This window comes from Theropithecus gelada, chromosome 7a (assembly GCF_003255815.1).
Source record: "Theropithecus gelada isolate Dixy chromosome 7a, Tgel_1.0, whole genome shotgun sequence".
NCBI lineage: Eukaryota > Metazoa > Chordata > Mammalia > Primates > Cercopithecidae > Theropithecus > Theropithecus gelada.
The window spans coordinates 10259920-10277603 of NC_037674.1; the positions used below are offsets into that span (position 1 = coordinate 10259920).

General features: G+C 37.2%; 1 protein-coding gene across 1 annotated transcript in view; it reads right to left on the reverse strand.

Moving 5' to 3' along the window:
* Window positions 1-17684, reverse strand: part of AQR (aquarius intron-binding spliceosomal factor) — a 112790-nt gene that overhangs the window by 55656 nt on the left and 39450 nt on the right. The window contains exons 13-16 of the mRNA XM_025390443.1: window positions 16129-16232; window positions 10263-10365; window positions 7900-8020; window positions 4344-4485 (exon numbers count right to left, since the gene is read on the reverse strand). Of these exons, the coding sequence (XP_025246228.1) occupies window positions 4344-4485; window positions 7900-8020; window positions 10263-10365; window positions 16129-16232 (470 nt within the window). The remainder of the gene's footprint in view (window positions 1-4343; window positions 4486-7899; window positions 8021-10262; window positions 10366-16128; window positions 16233-17684) is intronic.

Here is a 17684-nt window from a genome sequence, read left to right on the forward strand (position 1 = left end):
CAGCTTTACTGAGGTATACTTGACAAATAAAAATTGTATATATTTAAGGAATACAATGTGATGTTTTAAACTATGTATACACTGTGGTATCATTACCAACACAGTTATCATTTTTGTGTGTGTGTGGTAAGAATACTTAAGACCTATCCTGGCAAGTTTCAAGTACATAAAACATAATAGTCACTATGCTTTATAGTAGATCTCCAAACTTATGTAGCTTGTAACTGAAAGTTTAGACCCTTTGACCAGTATGTCCCCATTTCCCCCACCTACAACCCATAACTGCCCTTCTACTGCTTCCATGAATTTGCCTTTTTTTAGATTCCATATGTAAAATGAGATCATCAGTTTTTGTCTATCTGTATCTGGCTTAATACATTTGGCATAACGTACTCCAGTTTTATCCACGTTGTCAAAAAAAGGATTTCCTTCTTTTTAAAACGTTAATCATATCCCATTGTGTGTTTTTATATATGTACACACATGCGCCACATTTTCACATTTTCTTTATCCACTCAGCCCTTAAGTTGTTTCCACATCTTGGTTATTGTGAATAATGCTGCAACGAACACAAGAGTGCAGACATCTCTTCAGGATCGTGATTTTATTTCCTTTGGATAAACATTCAGAAGTGGGTTTGCTGGATCACATGATAGCTCTGATTTTTAATTTTTTGAGGAACCTCCATATTGTTTTCCATAATGGCTGTACTAATTGACATTCCCACCAATAGCGTATAAGAGTTCCCTTTTCTCCACATCCTTGCAAACACTTGTTATCTTTTGACTTTTGATAACAGTCATTCTAACAGTTGTGAGGTATGAATATCTCATTGTGGTTTTGATATGCATTCCCTTGATGATTAGTGATGTTGAACACCTTTTTATCTATCTGTCCTTTGTATATCTTCTCACAAAAAATGTTTTCAAGTCCTTCACCCATTTTTTATTGGGTTATTTGGTCTTTTGCTATTGAGTAATATGAGTTCCTTACATATTTTGGATATTAACTTCTAATCAGATATATGGTTTGCAAATATTTTCTTCCATTCTGTAAGGCTGCCTTTTCATTTTGTTGACTGTTTCCTTTGCGGTGCAGAAACTTTTCAGTTTGATGTGGTCCCCACTTACTTATTTTTGCTTTTGTTCCCTGTGCTCTTGGTATCACCCAAATATCACTGCTAAGACCAATGTTATGGAGTTTTTCCCCTGTTTTCTTCTTGGAGTTTCATGGGTTCAGGTCTTATGTTAAAATCTTCAGTCTATCTTCAGTTAACTTTTGTGTATCATGTAAGATAGGGATCCTATTTCATTTTTTTACAAGTAGATATCCAGTTTTCCCAAGACCATTTTCCTTTCCCTATTGTATACTCTTGGCACATGCATCAAAGATTAAATGATTGTACAAGTGTGAGTTTACTTCTGGGCTTTCTCTTTTGTTGGTCTATGTGTTTTTATGCCACTACCATACTGTTTTGACCACTGTAGCTTTGTAATATAATTTGAAATCAGGAAGTATGATGTCTCCAGCTTTGTTCTTCTTGATCAAGATTGCTTTAGCTATTCAGGGTCTCTTAATGTTACTAATTGGCAGCTTTGTATTTCAGCTTGGAGAACTTCCATTGGCATTTATTATAAGGCAGTCTAGTGATGATAAACTCTCTCAGTTTTTGTTCTGCTGTTTTTCTGTCTTTATTTCTCTTTCATTTCTGAAGGACCTCTTTACTTGGTTTTATTTTATATTGTTATCCTTTTACCCGCTTCATAAAGACCGTTTCAATTGTTAATATTTTATTTTCTGTATTTTAAGTATTTCTATAAGCTGTTTCGAATACATTTTAGGACAAGCTACAATTTCAAAAAAAATTAAAAACATGCAAACAAATAATATCTATGCAAAAACCTCCTTTAGAGAGCATATTTAAATCATTTAAAAGATGTTGCTATGGATTGCAGGAAAAAAAAAAATCAAGCTAGTTGTAATAACCAGAACCACTAACATCCCAATGCCCATTCTTTCTTCTTATGTTAGTCTAACTAGTGCTTTAGTTTTTGTATTAAAAGTTGTATTTGAGAAATGTGTAACATAAAAACTGAAGCAGCACTCCAAAGTTAGGAAGTACTGCAGAATACGACATACCTACAAAGATAAACTGCCTCCTATGTAAAGACTTTATGTCACAACAAAAAAATTGTAGAACTTCATAACACCAAAAAGAGAAACTAATTAAAAATAAAGTTCTGCAATCAATGGCTTGGTTAGTATTGGGACAATGTCTAAAAGGAATTACTTAGTGGCTAAACCGTTGTGATACAACTTCCTATCACCTCCTCCATTTTTTACAGCTTTAATGCAGTATAGTTTACATACCATAACATTTATCCACTATAAATACACAAGTCCATAGTTCTCAGTAAATTTGCAGAGTTTTGCATTCATCATCACAAAATCCAGTTGTGGAACATTTCCAACATCTTTAAAAAGATCCCTCTTGTCCAGCTGCAGTCAATTCCTGTTACCAAACCCAAGCAACCACTAATCTACTCCCCTTACCCCTTTCTCTTCTTATATTATCTACTTGAAGTATTAAAAAGTATAGATTTCTGGCCCTTTATCACATTCTCTCTTACTGCTGGTTAGTGGGCTTCAGCACCCTGAAAACATAATCATTGGAACCATAAAATGAGTAAAAATGCCTGTTAGTTTTCATCTTCAAAATACATGAAACAGAAAGAAGCCTGGCCCCCGTTTTAGGTTTCAACATTTTTAATAATTTTCAGTGATGGGCATTAAAAATGCAAATTTAGAAAAATCTATTATTACAAATGTGAATGAATTAGCTCCAAAAAGTCACATTTTCTTCCCCTCCAGAAAATGGTATAATTTAATTTTTTTTATTAATAGACCAAAAGAACTCAAATATTTTTGTTGCACTTGGCATTTAAGTAAAATATAAATGAATTCTATTTGTTGAATTGCCAGTTAATAAATCCCTAGTTCGCCAAATGGCCAAAATTAGGCCCAGAATCTGAGCATATAATCTCAAGGTAACCATAAATTGTAAGGAAGTTTCCTGATCAAGCACTCCCTCAGGGTACAAACAATGGGCAACAATTTCAGCAAAGCTGTGGGCAGGAATGATTAGCCAGTGGGTATACAAATTTTGCAGTGCTCGCCTGCCTACTGACTCAACTGATTATTAAGTCGAAAATGCGTTGTGTTGTATTTTATAGTCTCACCCAGAATAACTTTTCACATAATAATTAAAAAATAGAACTTTGTATGAAATGAAACATGGAAGTGAAAAAATAGATCATAATCACAGTGTCTGCGTTAGCTCTCTATAATTAGTAAGCAGAAGCCTGGAAGATACCTGAGTCAGTTCACATTCCAAAGCTGTTCAGCTTTTCACATACAATGCAGTATAATCATGTATGTATACATGGTGTCCTATTATATAATGTAACAAAAATTCACCTCATAGTATTTTACTCATTTATAATCACTTGTGATGTGTAACTTGTATCCATCAATTTCATACTTCGAATGAAATAGTGAATAAAGAGCATTTGCCTAAAGTCAGCCGTATCTATAAAACCAAATTAACCTTACAAATTCTTGTAATGCAGAGCTGCTACAACAACCAGAATGAAAGACTTTTCTTAGCTAAAGGAATTCCAGACATGAGCTAGCAGGTGGGGAGTGGAGTTTATGTGGAAGAATTCCTCAAATAACAAGACCAACTCAACTGGCCCTAAAAGTATAAAAGTAAATCCTGGTGATTTACTTTCTTCCACAGAATCTATGGGTGGAGAGACAGAGAAGATTTTCTAACGTACCACCCCATGCAATGTGCAGCAACAGCCCTAATCCTCTGTCCATTCCCCTAGAGAGGCTGACTGAGAATACTGTAGCAACAGTGACAAGAGTAGCTGGATTAACGGAACACCCCTTTATCATAAGCTTCCTCCAGGACTTAAACTGTCCTGCTCTCCTAGTACAGGCCTGCTGGCCAACCCCTAGCCTTCCAATCAGCCTTTAAGTAAGGTCTGACCTACTCCCTCCACATTTCCCCCTTCCCTTCCTGAGCATGATGACGTCTTCTCGCTTATCCCCAGTCTCCCATCCCCATTCTCAAGTACCCAGAAATGTGGTTTATATTTTAGCACTTTTGATGTATGTTAATTCACATTTTAAAATGTCTCAAAGAGTAAATATCTCTTACTTTAGAGGGCATCTTTGTGCCAGGTATATTATTTCTAAATATACTTATAAGGTTTCTGACAGAAGTTTATTAGTCACTGTCTGCATATCTGCATTACAGGTGGAACAAATTTACTAACCATGGCTTCATTCTGCTGACACTATCTTCAATGTCCTGCCGAATTTCATAAGTTGATTCTAAGCGGAAGAGGTTAAAGTTCCTTAGTAGGTAGTCATGAAGAGTCAAAAACTGCAAATTCAATTTGGGAAGAGCAAGACAACCTGAAAAGGAAAAAAACATCCATATTTGAATTATTCTTTTTTTTTTTTTGAGACAGAGTTTCGCTCTGTCGCCCAGGCTGGAGTGCAATGGCACAATCTTGTCTCACTGCAACCTCTGCCTCCCAGATTCAAGCCACTCTCTTGCCTCTGGAATAGCTGGGATTACAGGCGTCCACTACCATGTCCAGCTAAATTTTTGTGTTTTTAATAGAGACAGAGTTTCTCTATGTTGGTCAGGGTGGTCTCGAACTCCTGACCTCATGATCTGCCCACCTCAGCCTCCCAAAGTGAGGCCACTGTGCCCGGCCTGAATTATTCTTTTAATGCTCTCTGTATTAAAAAACTGGCACCACAAAACTATAAGAATCTAATGAAAGCCTGAAATGCAGCATATCTGATAACAACTTATTTTTGTTTTCACACAGATGAAAACAAATTAATCTGGTTTAATGGTTAAAACCAGATTAATAAATGTTGGCTATTAAGAATTAGGGGTGAGGGCTGGGCACGGTGGCTCAAGCATATAATCCCAGCACTTTGGGAGGCCGAGACAGGTGGATCACGAGGTCAGGAGATCGAGACCATCCTGGCTAACACGGTGAAACCCCGTCTCTACTAAAAAATACAAAAAACTAGCCGGGCGAGGTGGCGGGCACCTGTAGTCCCAGCTACTTGGGAGGCTGAGGCAGGAGAATGGTGTAAACCTGGGAGGCGGAGCTTGCAGTGAGCTGAGATCTGGCCACTGCACTCCAGCCTGGGCGACAGAGCGAGACTCCGTCTCAAAAAAAAAAAACAAAAAAAAAAACAGAATTAGGGGTGAGGCCGAGCACAGCAGCTCATGCTTGTAATCCCGGCACTTTGGGAAGCCGAGGCAGGTGGATCACCTGAGGTCAGGAGTTTGAGACAGCCTGGCCAACACAGTGAAACCCCGTTTCTACTAAAAATACAAAAAAATTAGCTGGGTGTCGTGGTGGGCACCTGTAATCCCAGTTACTCAGGAAGCTGAGGCAGGAGAATCGCTTGAACCCAAGAGGCAAAGGTTGCAGTGAGCCAAGATCGCGCCATTGCGCTCCAGCCTGGGCAACAAGAGCAAAACTCCATTTCAAAAAAAAAAAAAAAAGAATTAGGGTAAAGGATGAGTTTTATTAAGACATGTAATCTGCATCCAGTGATGTGTATGTAAACAGTACTCCTTCAAAGTATTTAAGGATACTTGTACTAATAGTTTCAAGTAGTTTAAAACTTCTTCCCTTATCACCTAATTTATATTTGGCAAATATTGAAGTGAATAATGTTACCATAAATTTAGCACACAACAAAATTTAGCATGAACACTGAATTATTACGTTACATTGCATAAATCAATCTCTGATGACTATTATTGTGCTCTGAACTTGCCTTCTGGCTAAACTTTAAGGACAAGACATTGTTTGTATGTTATTCTAGACTCCCCCTTCTCTGACTATATAAATAAACAATATTCCTTTCATTATTCTCACTTAACACTATTTCTCTTCGACAATAAGTGACCACTTAGCAGCAATATCAAAAAGGTTTTAAAAAATCCCAAAATACATTTTACTGATAAGTCATAGTCTCATCATTGTTGTCCATACTACCAAAAAATAAAAAATAAACTTAAAGACAACATTGATGAACAAAAATTTAACATTATTTATATTAGTAAACTCTGACTTGTAATCTAACTCAATTTCTTTCGATAGCACATTTTTACTTTAAAAAAATGACAAAATGTCAGCATTTGCAATACTCACTGAATTAACAAATCTAAGTGTTAAGTATCAATAGCTACTAGTAGTACAAAAAGAGAGACAAGCAGACAGTATGTGCCTCCTGATGAAAGAACACACCACCACCAAGAATCCTGCCAAGGAGAACCTTAGTCTGATCAAGCCTCTGCACAAAGTGGTACTAATTTGCAAGGAAAATAAAGAACAGAGGAACATGCTGCAATATGCCATGAGTATTCAATCAGAAAAATCTATAGACTGTGGGAACTCTATGATCAAACAACTCAGGTTTTTCAGCAGAAACAAAAAGAAAGAAAGGGATGTATAGAAGGTACCAGTAAAGTAAAAGACATTTTTTAAATGAAACCTTGTAACCACCTTGTCAGCTATCCCAGAATCCTCCCAAGTGCCCTTTCCTGGTTACAGCTTCTTTACCTGAAAGTTTAACTATTTCCTGACTTTTATAGCAATCACTATCTTGAATTTCTTTATACTTTTATCATCCAGGTGTGCATCCCTAGACATGAGAAAGCAACATATTAACCACTGTAAGAACACAAAAAGATACAAAGACTGCCTATGTTCTGAAATCTAGCACAATATTAGTGCACTGGGTCTATCGGAGTTATGGCTCTAGGATATGTCTTAGAGTAACCATTTTAAGTAAATATACCAATACTTGTGATGTCTTTAAAACAGTTACATTTCTTCTACTAATGATGCCATTGTTCAAAAAATGTCCTGAAATTTCTTTTGAAATATACCTTCAAAATATATCTGAATGCACTTTTACATATACTCAGTTGTAGCCAATTCTCATCCTCAGAGGATGAGTGAAAAGTGTTTAGATCCAAATCTGGGGAAATAAATGAACAAACTAGGCAATACCATTTTGGATCAACACTAAGGGTTTACTATCAATAAATGATAACGCCTTGTTTTGGTGATCATTACCTGGCTTTACATAGAATTCAACAGAGTCACTAAAAAAAGCCTTTGAAAAAACCTCTATCAAACACAGCCTATCACAGTGACACAATGAAAGCTATACTTCAAGCATTATCAGGTCTCCTTGAAAACAGTCTTACGGTCGGGTGCAGTGGTTCACACCTGTAATCCCAGCACTTTGGGAGGCTGAGGTGGGCAGATCGCTTGAGCTCAGGAGTTCGAGACCAGCCTGAGCAACATGGTCAGACCTTGTCTCTACTAAAAATACAAATAATAATAGTAATAATAATAATAATAGCTGGGTGTGGTGGTGCACGCCTGTGGTCTCAAGTACTCAGGAAGCTAAAGTGGGAGGATCACTTGAGCCCAGGAGCAGAGGCTGCAGTGAGCTGAGGTTGCACCACTGCACTCCAGTCTGGGTGACAGAGCAAGACCCTGTCTCATACAAACAAGCAAAAAAACCAAAACAGTCTTAGGGCTTTATAGTCATATTTTTTACAGGGCAATATGTATATAGTTAAATTTAATAAAAACCCTTAGTGCCAAAGCATTCAAAATACTAAATCTTTCCTAGCTTCTAAAGTTAACTTGTGGGCACCAGGAAATTTTCCCAAAGTACAGAGTGGACTGAAGTACACTGTCTATAATTCCAATTATAAATGACAAATCTGAAATTATTTCATTGTACAGCTGAATCCATATTTCTTTACCATACCTTCTCCAGAATAGTACTCAGTTGGGACAATATTTTCATCCCATATAATTTTCTCGGTTGGATACAAAGGCATCTGGTTCAACTGCTGAATCTGAGAAATTCGACGTTCATGACGAGATACCTAAAAGAAAGGAAACAAGTTCATGCAGAAGGTTAGAAGCATCTTTTTTCAATAAAAATAATTTATGGAAGAAGTTTCATGCCTATCAGTTATTGTAGCAGTTCAATAAGAGATTTTTTTTTTTTTTTCCTATTTTCTCCATAGATCAAAGATGAGAAACCAACCAATGGTGATGGTCTTTGGAATCAGATAGACCTGAGTTCAAATCCCAGCTCCTCTACTTATGAGTACTGTAAAAGCTGGGCACGTTACTTTAACCTTCCCAACCTTAGTTTCCTTTTCAGTAAAACAGATAAAGTGCCACACATCTCAAGTTTCCAATGAAAATGAAATGAAATATTATGAAATAGTGTCAAAGTCCCTGCCTGGTACATGCCAAAAGTTTAAAAACCATGACACTTAGCATTAATCAATTTAAGAAAAAATAGGAGCTCTAGGTCTTGGACTATAGTTTTCATTCTTTTTTTTTTTTTGAGACGGAGTCTCGCTCTGTCGCCCAGGCTGGAGTGCAGTGGCCGGATCTCAGCTCACTGCAAGCTCTACCTCCTGGGTTTATGCCATTCTCCTGCCTCAGCCTCCCGAGTAGCTGGGACTACAGGAGCCCGCCACCACGACTGGCTAGTTTTTTTATATTTTTTTAGTAGAGACGGGGTTTCACCGTGTTAGCCAGGATGGTCTCGATCTCCTGACCTCACGATCTGCCCGTCTCGGCCTCCCAAAGTGCTGGGATTATATGCATGAGCCACCGCGCCCGGCCTAATTTTCATTCTTATACTAACTAGCTATACCATCTAGGGAAGTTTATTAATCTATCACCTAGTCTTCTCCCTCTATGTTCCTTTCCATGATGACCTCTAGGTACCCTTAATATTAATAATCTATGTCAAATATGAAAGTAAGTGTTACGCTGAGAGAAGCAGCTCATGCCTTTAATGCCAGCACTTTGGGAGGCTGAAGCAGGCAGATCACCTAAGGTGAGGAGTTCGAGACTAGCCTGACCAACACGGTGAAACCCCGTCTTTACTAAAAATACAAAAATTAGCTGGGCGTGGTGGTGCACTTCTGTAATCCCAGCTACTCAGGAGGCTGAGGCAAGAGAATTGCTTGAACCCGGGAGGCGGAGGTTGCAGTGAAACAAGATCACGCCATTGCACTCCAGCCTGGGGGACAAAAAAAAAAAAAAAAAAGAAAAAGAAAAAGAAGTGTTTATCTAGTAATGCTAAAATGACATATTCTTAAAATGTATCACATTCTCTTCAGTGAAGATAGTATAATTATAGAAAAAAACCATGATAGCTAAACAATATGTATGTTTCAACTTTTTAATCATAAATTGAATATTAGAAGAATCTGAAGCCTGAGGAAATCCTTTAGGAAAGGGAGGAAACAAAACATAATGTTGTCACACTATAAATTTTAAAAATTATTTTCTTTTGTTGGAAATTTTAGGAATAAAATTCTAGCCACAAGACCTTAATAGGCACAAGATCAACATTATCCTCAAACTTATTTCCCATTAGAAGAATTCCTGAAAAAAGGCTAGGCACGGTGATTCATGCCTGTAAACCTGACACTTTGGGAGGCCGAGGCAAGTCAATCACCTGAGGCCAGGAGTTCAAGACCAGCTTGGCCAATGTGGCAAAACTCCATCTTCTACTAAAAATATAAAAATTAGCCGGGAGTGGTGGCACACATCTGTAATACCAGCTACTTGGGAGGCTGAGGCACAAGAATTACTTGAACCTGGGGGGCAGAGGTAGCAGTGAGCTGAGATCATGCCACTGCACTCCAGTCTGGGCGACAGAGAGAGACTTGGTATCAAAAAGAAAAAAAAAAAAAAGAAGAATTCCTGAAAAAAGTCCTCATTTCTTTCTATTGTAAAGATTTATTATTAATCCAAAAAAAATGACTCATGAGAGGTTCTACATTGTCAGAAAATAGCACAGGAATTTTTAGGAACTGAAAGAGACAATGAAGTGATTTGCACATAAATACTTGCTAATAGAATGATTCATCCAGAAAGTAGTTTGAAGAGATAAAATACTTGAGAAAAGAAATTCAAAAGATGGATGAGAAAACAAATCTCATAAAAATCAAATGATAATACAATTCCAAAAAGAAAATGGGAATTATCCACCTAATCTTTGGCCCACAAAAAAATCTATATGAACCTACATCTTTAAGAATGATTTAAAAAGGCAGGGAAAACCACATGCAAAATTTAGAGGACATTAATATTTACCAGCAATTCTAGGAGAAATTCTTTATCAAAAGTTGTGTCTTCATTTTTAGGAAGAGTTGGCAACAAGCAGAGGTATGATGCCACCTGGTGAAGTGTGTTTGAACTGCAGAATAGATAACAATATTTTATTCATATTAACTTCACTTTTGAAACATGTATTTTTACAAATAGCTTAAAAAAACAAATATAATACTATGACATGGGCAGCAAATATTAAAAATCAGCAATGAAAATTAAGGCTTTAGTGCAGGGTTCTCAAAATATTTTCTGCAAACCTTTCATTGTACCCAAGTGTGCCTTCTGGGCAGTCACCAAGAACATTTTTAAATATTAATACTGGCCAGACGCAGTGGCTCACGCCTGTAATCCCAGTGCTTTGGGAGGCTAAGGCGGGCGGATCATGGGGTCAGGAGATCGAGACCATCCTGGCTAACATGGTGAAATCCCGTCTCTACTAAAAATACAAAAAATTAGCCGGGTGTGGTGGCAGGTGCCTGTAGTCCCAGCTGAGGCAGGAGAATGGTGCGAACCCGTGAGGTGAGCTTGCAGTGAGCTGGGATCATGCCACTGCACCCGAGCCTGGACGACAGAGTGAGACTCTATCTCACAAAAAAAAAAAAAAAAAAAAGACAAACTGTTTATACAGCCTTGGACAAATGGCATTTTTTTTTTTAATTTCAAATTTTGAATAAAATAACTCTATAACTTCAAGGAAAACAACTATCAGTACTTGCTGTCAATGATAAAATCTGAACTTCCACGTGAATGTGAAAAATTAGAATTTTGGAAAACCAGTATTTGCCACCATGAGCTTCATAGCTTTCCACTATTTAATTGGTTTCTTCACCTCCCCAAACTTCCTGTGCTAATTTACAGCGAATCCTACTCTCCATCCCAGCCCAGCAACCATAATCAGTTTCTATTTGTAATTCTGTCTTTTCCGGGAGGTCAAATAAATGGAACCATACATTAGTTAGTCTTTTTTCTTGTTTTTTGAGACGAGTCTCACTCTGTCGCCCAGACTGGAGTGCAGTGGCACGATCTCAGCTCACTGTCACCTCCACCTCCGGGACTTAAGCAATCCTCTCACCTCAGCCTCCCGAATAGGTGGAACCACAGGTGTGCACCACCACATCTGGCTAAATTTTGGTATTTTTGGTACAGACGAGGTTTCACCATGTTGCCCAGGATGGTCTCAAACTGCTAAGCTCAAGTGATCCACCTGCCTCGGCCTCCCAAAATGCTGGGATTACAAGTGTGAGCCACAATGCCTGGTCTTAGGTAGCCTTTTGAATGGCTGCTTTTACTTAGCATAATGCATTTGAGATTCACCCACACTGCATATTTATCTGTAGCTGGTTCCTCTATGCTGCTGAGCAGTATTTCATGACATGGCTGCAACACAGTATGTTTATTCATTCAACAGTTGAGGGATATTTGTGTAGTCCAGTTTTTGACGATTTTGAATAAAGCAACTATATTCATTTTTGTACATATTTTTGTGTGAACATAAGTTTTCACTTTTCATGAATATATCTGTAAGTGGAAAACACTGGATCATAATGTTAAGTTCATGTTTATCTTTACAAGAAACTTAAATTTTTCCAAAGTGGCTATCCCACTTTGAATCCCACCAGCAATTATGAGAATTCCAATTGCTCCACATCCTTGCCAAGAGTCAATATTATCTGTTTCAGGGTTGGTTTTTTTTTTTTTTTTTTGGTTTTGTTTTGTTTTGAGACAGGGTCTTGCTCTGTCGTCCAGGCTGAAGTACAGTGGTATGATCATAGTTCACTGCAGCCTCTACCTCCCAGGCTCAAGCAATCCTCTTATCTCAGCCTCCTGAGTAGCTGGGATTACAAGTATTGTGCCAACACGCCTGGCTAATTGTTTTGATTTTTAGTAGATAAGTGATCCTTCTGCCTCAGCCTCCCAAAGTGCTGGAATCACAGACATGAACCATTGTGCCTGGCTTTACCCATTTAAAAAAACAAAAAAAAATTCTAATAGGTATGTAGTATCTTCTTATGGTTTAAATTTGTATTTCCCCAATGACTAAACGTGTTAAGCATCTTTCCATGGACTTACTGACATCTATTTTGGTCAAATGTCTGTTCAAATCTTTTGTCACTTGTAAATTGTTTTATTATTATAGGAGTCCCCACTTATCTGTGGTTTCACTTCCCGTAATTTCAGTTACTCATGGTTGACCACAGTCTGGAAATAGTTAAGTACAGTAGAATAAGATCTCTTGAGAGAGAGACAACATTCGCATAACTTTTATTATACTATATTGTTATAACTGTTCTCCTATTATTGTTGTTAATCTCTTACTGTGCCTAATTCATAGCTTTATCATAGGTTTTTACGTGTACATGTAAAAACACAGTATAGGGTTCAGTACAATCTACAGTTTCAGGCATCCACTGGGGTTCTTGGAACACATTTCCTGCAGAAAGTGGGGGACTACTGTATTGAGTTCTGAGATTTCTGGGTACCATTCCTTCATCAAGTATCTATTTAGCCAATATTTTCTTCTAGGTTGTAGCTTTTTTTTTATTCTCTTATCAATGTCTTTCAAAGAGCAGAAGTCTCCTAGTTTTGATCAAGTCCAATTCATCATTTTTTGTTCCATTATGGATTGTGCTTTGGTGTCTATAGAAATCTTTGCACAAACCACGATCACAAAAAATGTCTCACATATTTCCTAGAAGTTTTAGGTTTGACATTAAGGTCTATAATCCCTTTTTGGTTAATTTATGTATATGATGCAAAGTATGGGTCAAGGTTTATACTTTGCATATGGATATCTAATTGTTTCGGCACCACTGATGAAATCCTTTCTCTACTGAGTTGCCTTGACACATTAGTCAAAACTCAACTAACCATATAAGTATGGTCTATTTCTGGACTCAATTCTATTCCATTGATCTATACATCTATCCATTTATCAATACCATAATGTCTTGATTACTATAGCTTTACAGCAAGTCTTGAAATTAGTAGAAATCTTCCAACTTTGTTCTGTTACAAAATGGTTTGGGCTATTATAGTTCCTTTGCCTTTCTATGTTATTTTTAAAATGTTTGTCAATTTCTATAAAATATCCTGCTAGAATTATGATTGGAATTAAAATATATCCATAGATTAATCTGGGAAGGATTCACACGTTGAGTCCTCTTATCCATAAGCAAGACCTAGCTTCTAATTTTTCAAATTAATTCATTTTAATTGTACAGACTTCCTTGACACGGTTTCAGATTCTACTCTGAAACTAATTTCTAAAGGAACTACCACTTGTCAAGTTTTCATAGCGTATCAAAGAACATTCCCAATTATTTGATAAAACTTATCAAAATACACTTCCCTCTGTGTAAGGCCGAATTGTCTTAATTTACTTCAACCAAAACAATAATCACAACAAACTGAATCCAGAAGCAGATCTGCAAATCTGTCTTCAATTAAATCAGTCACAAAAAAGTAAAACAATGACACTCTTTTAATGGTGGCTTTTTTTTCACTTTGGAGAATACGTTTTTCATTAGCAATACATATGGCTAACATATAACAGATTTCAATCAATATACTTTTTTTTTTTTGAGACGGAGTCTCACTCTGTTGCCCAGGCTGGAGTGCAGTGCCACAATCTTGGCTTACTGCAACCTCCGCCTCCCAGGTTCAAGCCATTCTCTTGCCCCAGCCTCCCAAGTAGCTGGAATTAAAGGCATGCACCACCACGCCTGGCTAATTTTTGTATTTTTAGTAAGATGGGGTTTCACCATGTTTGCCAGGCTGGTCTCGAACTCCTGACCTCAGGTGATCCACCCGCCTCAGCCTCCCAAAGTGCTGGGATTACAGGCATGAGCCACCACGCCCAGCCTCAATTGGTATTTTTAAATGAATTAATAAATATTTAAGATCGTTCCAGTTTTTATTTCTACTATAGTGAATATAATGAATATAATACACATAAATGTTCTTCGGGATCCTCAATAATTTTTAAGAGTGTAAAGGAGTTCTACGGGCAAAAATAAATTCCCCAGATGAATTATGCAGCTAAGCTAAATGTTTAAAAAAAAAAAAAAAGGCAACAAAAGTATTTTAAAAATAAAGGAAAACATTTTATAACCTTAGGGTGAGAAGGACTTCTACATAAAGCACCTAATATAGTTATTTAAAAGATTGACAGTTGTCATTAAAAATTTTAAATATCCATAATGACAAAAGATGTTATAAGCAAAGTTAAACTGAGAGCAAATAACTGCAACACAAACTAGACAAAGGATTAGGATCAAAAATATTAAAAGTTCTTTAAAATCAGTAAGATGACAAGCAAGGAAATGCAAAATAGCAAAAGAAAATAAGAAGGTTACAGAAGAAATATAAATGGCCAAGAAAAAACAGAAAAATGCTTAATTTCCCGAATAAGATCAGGGAAATGCAAAGTAAAACGAGACAAAAATAGCAAAAATTAAAGTCTAATTTACCCAGCATTAGTAGGGAGAAAAATAAATCCTCATACACTGCTAGTTTAAGCGTAAACTGATATAGTCTTTTCTGAAGGAAATTTAGCAATATGTAACAAATTTTAAACACACGCCCCATTTGAGTCAGCCATTCTGCTTCTAGGAATCAGTATGAAAAGGATGATCATTGCAGAACTGTTTGTAAAAGCCAAAACTTAAAAATTAAAGATTCACCAACAGGAGGCCAGGCACGGTGGCTCATGCCTGTAATCCCAGCTCTTTGGGAGGCCAATGCAGGATCACCTGAGGTCAGAAGTTCAAGACCAGCCTGGCCAACATGGTGAAACCTCATCTCTACTAAAACTGCAAAAATTAGCTGGGCATGGTGGAACGTGCCTGTAGTCCCAGCTATTCAGGAGGCTGAGGCAGGAGAATCGCTTGAACTCGGGAGGCGGAGGTTGCAGTGAGCCAAGATCACACCACTGTACTCCAGTCTGGGCGACAGAGCAAGACGTCGTCCCAAAAAAAAAAAAAGATTCGCCAATAGGAGATTAACTTTTAAAAAAATAGTATGGTGGTCCTGTTTAATGGAACTCTATGTAGTTATTTAAAAGAATGAAATGAATCTATGTGTTATTAATTATATTAAATCCTCATATGAGAATGAACAACCAAACCAACCTCAGTTCATTACATTTTAAATAGCCAAAGAACTAAACATAATTCCTCCCAAGAGCTGGGAGATGATACAGTACAGTAGTTAAAAGTTAGGGCTTGGAAATCACACTATCTGGGTTTAAATTGTATCTCTGCCACTTACTTGCTGTGTAACCTAGGCAAATTACTTAACTATTCTATGCCTCAGATACCTTATATGTAAAATGGTACCTACTTCTAGTATGAGTTTTCAGAGTTGTTTACACACTTAACAGAATGTCTTTCACATAGTAAATAAATGTATGCCATTATTATCACTATTTTCAAAAAGATATATTAGCAGATAACTAAGTGCCAGAGGATATTACTAATTTTATAAATTTTCAACATGCAAAAATTTCCCTAAGTCACACCTCTAGTATCACACATAATGAATCTTTATTGGTTTTTGTCATATGTCGTCTGATTGATGAAAATGACCAGCTTTATATTCTACTCTAAGAAAAATTTAAGATCTAAGAAAAGTGTATACGTCATAAAAAATAGAAACTTTACCAAACATGGATAAGTGACAAAGACACCAAACTGCTGGAGACAAGCACTAGTTGTAGACGTCAATGAAGAGTGAAATAACAAGTAATATTACCTAAAGTACTGCAAAATGATTAAAAGCAATAAAGAAAAGTAAAATTGAGGCAGCATGATACAAAAAAAGAATATGTAGTTTTTCCATGTTGTCTTACCTAAGAGGTCCAAAAAACTTGACCAAGGACTCCCGAGTATCTACTTCTGCCACGTTTGAGAGGGCAAAATCATAGAGTTCAGGAAAATGTGCAAAAGCAGCTCTCTAGAAAATAACAGCAAAAAATATTAATAATTAATGTCTACATATTAATATAAACATCTATTTAAGAATGAAAATATTTTATAAAAATATTAACGCATTTCTCTTTCTTACGTGACCTTTACCTTAGACAGAAGCATGTAATAAAAAGAGAAAAAACTGCAACTGTCATAGCAGAAATGTAAAAAACAGAGTCGGCGTTCAGCTTTTGATATCTGAAAGCATTTTCGATATGTATGAAAATAGCCACAAAGGCAAGCTTTATTGATAGAAGAGCAGAAAAAAACAAATACACACTTGATTATCAAGAACTAGTCTAACAAGACTAAAAGAAAGTCCCAAGGGAAACTCTGGCTGCAGAGAGAACTTGAAGGAAAGACCAAAAACATTATGCTTGTGCCTTGCTTTTGTTTGGAACTCTGGGAAAAGACCTCACAGGGTAGCAGTCTCAACCAACATAGGGTAAGCTGTCAGAAAACAGAAATAGTAGCATTGCAACAGAGTGACTGAGATAATATCCCTAGTCTTCCTTGGGATTTGACGACAGAGTGATTGAAATAATATCCCTAGTCTTCCTTGATGCCCATGTGGCACAGAAAAGATTCAGAAGTTTTCATGTGTTCCATGGTGGATGACACAGAAGGTTGCCAAGGTTGCCAGGAGCGAGCTTGCCATGGGATTATGAGATTACTACACACAATGGCAAAATGACTCTGCAACCCAAGCATGAGAAAAGAATTGTATAAGCAAGGAAATAAACAAGTCAGTCCTTAGGAGAATGCTAGCACCATCAGGCAAAGTTGGGGTCTCCTCAACAGGGGAAATAGCCAAGTTCCTTGGAAGCAATAATGATGCTTTGCCTGTGTCAATACAATAGACCACATGCCACACCAGCTGTGGTTATTCCAAGGGCACAGGACAAAAACACTAACGCTGTGAAAAAAGCAGGAAAAGACATCTGAGTTAATCCCTCTTCCCAAACAATAAGGCCATTTTGGTATCTCCACATACCTACTAGGAAAGAAAAATAACAGGTTTTTTTTCGCTTTGTACACCATTATTTATTTATTTATTTTTCTTCTAAAAACAAAAAAAACGGGATACATGTGGAAATGTGCAGGTTTGTTACATAGGTATACATGTGCCACGGTGGTTTGCTGCACCTATTGGCCTGTCCTCTAAGTTCCCTCCCCTCAACTCCCATCCCCAACAGGTCCTGGTGGGTATTGATCCCCTCTCTGTGTCCATGTATTCTCAATGCTCAACTCCTGCTTATGAGTGAGAACATGCGGTGTTTGGTTTTTCATTCCTGTGTTACTTTGCTGAGGATGATGACTTCCAGCTTCATCCATGTCCCCGCAAGGGACATGATCTCATTCCTTTTGATGGCTGCATAGTATTCCATGGTGTGTATGTGCCACATTTTCTTTATCCAGTCTATCATTGATGGGGATT